Source organism: Fukomys damarensis, unplaced genomic scaffold, assembly GCF_012274545.1.
Source record: "Fukomys damarensis isolate Sample0158 unplaced genomic scaffold, DMR_v1.0_HiC HiC_scaffold_37, whole genome shotgun sequence".
Taxonomy (NCBI): domain Eukaryota; kingdom Metazoa; phylum Chordata; class Mammalia; order Rodentia; family Bathyergidae; genus Fukomys; species Fukomys damarensis.
This window is the reverse complement of record NW_022900949.1, coordinates 819,378-822,653: the sequence shown is the minus strand read 5'-3', so window position 1 is coordinate 822,653 and position 3,276 is coordinate 819,378. Positions and strand designations below refer to the sequence as shown.

The 3,276-nt window shown below is 63.1% G+C and overlaps 1 protein-coding gene across 1 annotated transcript in view; it reads left to right on the top strand.

Annotated features, from left to right (window-relative positions):
• Positions 1-3,276, top strand: part of Sin3b (SIN3 transcription regulator family member B) — a 23,390-nt gene that overhangs the window by 13,078 nt on the left and 7,036 nt on the right. The window contains 4 exon segments of the mRNA XM_010644366.3: positions 498-614; positions 1,452-1,690; positions 2,395-2,578; positions 3,165-3,270. Of these exon segments, the coding sequence (XP_010642668.1) occupies positions 498-614; positions 1,452-1,690; positions 2,395-2,578; positions 3,165-3,270 (646 nt within the window).

Below are 3,276 nucleotides of genomic sequence, written 5' to 3'. Positions count from 1 at the left end.
GGCTGCGGGCCGGCGGGTGGGCTGGGTCCCTGGTGTGCCCTGAGGCTCTGGCCATACGCGGGGCTGCTTCCTCGACGTGTGGAACTGGACTGGTCATTGCCGGGACCCTGCTGTCCTCAGGCTTAGCGTGACCTCGGGGTGCTTTTTGGGATGTGGGCAGTTGGTACTGCATTTCCAGGGTCCAAGGTGCTGGTGGATTCCAGGGGTCAACAGAACCGTGAGCTATGCCCGGACCCTCACCTGCGGGTGTGAGTCAAGTTTTATGGCACAAGGCTCCGCCCATGTGTGGATGCGACAGTGCAGCCACAGCGTTGCCTGTCTGAGCCCCGGCCTCTGTGCCCAGGACCGTGCCCCGGGACAGCAGCTTGTGGCACTCTGCCAAAGTCTCGGACTCCTCGTTGGCCCCAGAGTCCCCTTTCCCGTAGCTAGCCACTATACGGTTGGGGACGCTGCATGTGTCCCCTCCGAGGGCAGCTGCCTACTGGCCCCCCGCACAGGTGCTGAACGACACCTGGGTCTCCTTCCCCTCCTGGTCGGAAGACTCCACCTTCGTCAGCTCCAAGAAGACGCCGTACGAGGAGCAGCTGCACCGCTGTGAGGATGAGCGGTTTGAGGTGCGTGCCGACCATGCCTGCCGTCCCAGCTGCTCAGGAGGCTGAGGCAGGAGGATCACGGGTTCAAGCCCCACCTGGGCAATTTAGCAAGACCTTGTGTTAGTTTTTAAGAAAAAGCTGAAGGTGTAGCTCAGTGGTGAACACTTGCTTAGCATGCACAAGGGCCTGAGTTCAATTCCTAGTGCTGCAAAAGAAAAAGTTCAAACTAAGCTAGCTTTACTTTCTCATTGACATTTTGACTGAGATCGTTAGTTACAAATAGTATGAAAAAATAACTGAGTCCCAGGTCTCTTTCCCTGCCCTCTCTAGCAGTGGTGGTGTCCCATAAAACTCTAGCACCATCCAGGCATGGTGGCCCATGCCTGTAATCCCCGGGAGGCTGAGGCAGGGGGCTTGCCATGAGTTCAAGTCCAGCCTAAACTACATACGCGATCCTGTCTTAAAATAAGTAGAACCCTAGCACGGTGTCGGACCCATGGTGTCGACACCGAGATGGCCAGTGGTCTCCACATCTGCCCAGCGGGAGGGCTCTCTCTTAAGTTGCCAGGGTGCGTCCCCGGGCCTGATCTTGGGGTCCTCCTGCCTTGACCTCCCGAGTGCTGGGATCACAGCGGTGCCTGACTTCCCTCTTAGCTGGGGTGCTTCATGGTGTGCAGAGGTTCCGTAGCCCATAGGCGGAGCAGGCGGGAAGGGAGAAGGGGCTGAGCTGCTGTCTCTGCCCAGCCGCCCACCAGGCCGGTGCCGGGAGGCTCCAGGGCATGCCAGGGTGGGGGAAGGCCCTGTGCCGCCCGCCCACTGGGTGAATGCGGTCAGTTCCAACCCCACACCCTCCCGCAGCTGGATGTGGTCCTGGAGACCAACCTGGCCACCATCCGCGTGCTGGAGAGCGTGCAGAAGAAGCTGTCGCGCATGGCGCCCGAGGACCAGGAGCGCTTCCGGCTGGACGACGCTCTGGGTGGCACATCTGAGGTGATCCAGCGGCGCGCCGTCCACCGCATCTACGGCGACAAGGCCCCTGAGATCATCGAAAGCCTCAAGAGGAACCCCGTCGCTGCCGTGCCCGTCGTCCTGAAGAGGTGCCCTGTGGCTGTGCCACCCTGGAGTGGGGTGGGCCTCGTCTGTGCTCAGGACAGACGCCACTGCAGAAAGCACTCCGAGGCCACCCTCGGATCTGCAGACCAGAAACCGCAGATGTGCAGGGCTGGGAGCAGCTCCTTCAGAACAAGGGGCTGGGCTTATTGGCAGAGGGATGATCTCAGCTGCCCTCCCTGGAGGCTGAGGCAGGAGGATGGCTGCATGGCAGCCCTTCCTGCTGCACCAGAGGCCCTCGCTCCAGCGCCGGGATGAACCCCTACAGAACGCTGTTCCTTACTTGGTCATGCTGTCTGGGACTGTGCTGGGCTCATTTTTCGCAGCTGGGCAGGGTGGCCGTGGGGGCACCTCCCTGGGGCTCACAGTGCAGTGACTGGCTGCTTGGGCACTGGGGAAACCACAGCACAGGGGCAGGGAGGGGAGGAACTGCTGACCCAGCCCACCATGCCAGGCACCTGAGTGCCTTTGGGGATGGAAGCCTGGGCCTTCTCACTGAGCTGCCACCAGCCCTTTTCCTTTATGAGACAATCTCTTAAGTCACTGAGTTCCCAGGATGGGCTTGGACTGGAAACTCTCCTGCCTCAGTCTCCCAGAAAGAAGGCCGCCACCGCCTTCTCCCCTGTTGTGCTCGGTGCTGCTCTGGCGCCTGCCCCTGAGCCCCTCGCCTCTGCCTCCGCCCTGCCCGCAGGCTGAAGGCCAAGGAGGAGGAGTGGCGGGAGGCACAGCAGGGCTTCAACAAGATCTGGCGCGAGCAGTATGAGAAGGCCTACCTCAAGTCACTCGACCACCAGGCTGTGAACTTCAAGCAGAACGACACCAAGGCGCTGCGCTCCAAGAGCCTGCTCAACGAGATCGAGAGTGTGTACGACGAGGTGGGCACCGCCGTCCCGCTGCCTGGGCTCCCTCTGCCGGCCTGACCAGTGGCTTTCCCCTGGGGCAGCAGGCCCCCTGCACCCAGCTCACATGCAGCAGCTGCTGCCCAGGGGTGGCCGGGTAGCCTCCGGTGCCGCGGGGAGCAGTGTGCCCTTGGCTTGGCCGAGTGGGAACCAGGACCCTGAGCACCAGCCTGGGCCAGGCAGCCACCCGCTGGCCCCTGGGTCTTGGTCTCGTGCTCAATCCTGCCTCGCTCCTGCCTCGGCCTCCCGGGCAGGTCCGTCAGTGACCACCGGGCGTGTGTGCTGGGGTGAGATGGGGCCGGGCCCCGCAGGCCTCTGCTGGAATGGAGGTGCCTTGGGGTACCCTCTTTGTGGGCCGGGCCGGGGCTGGGACAGGTGAAGGCCTTGTGCACCCCACGTGGAGATGGGCCGTGGCCAGGGGCACTTGGGACACTGCTGTCCCCTGGACTGAGCCAGACCTGGTGCCTCAGGCCACCCGGAGTTCCGGGCTAGGATGTGTGGGGGGGTGGTTGGGCGGGGACCGTCCCATCCTGCGGCAGCCCCGTCCGCGCCTTGTCCGCAGCACCAGGAGCAGCACTCAGAGGGCCGCAGCGCACCGGCCAGCGAGCCACACCTCATCTTCGTCTACGAGGACCGGCAGATCCTGGAGGATGCAGCGGCGCTCATCAGCTACT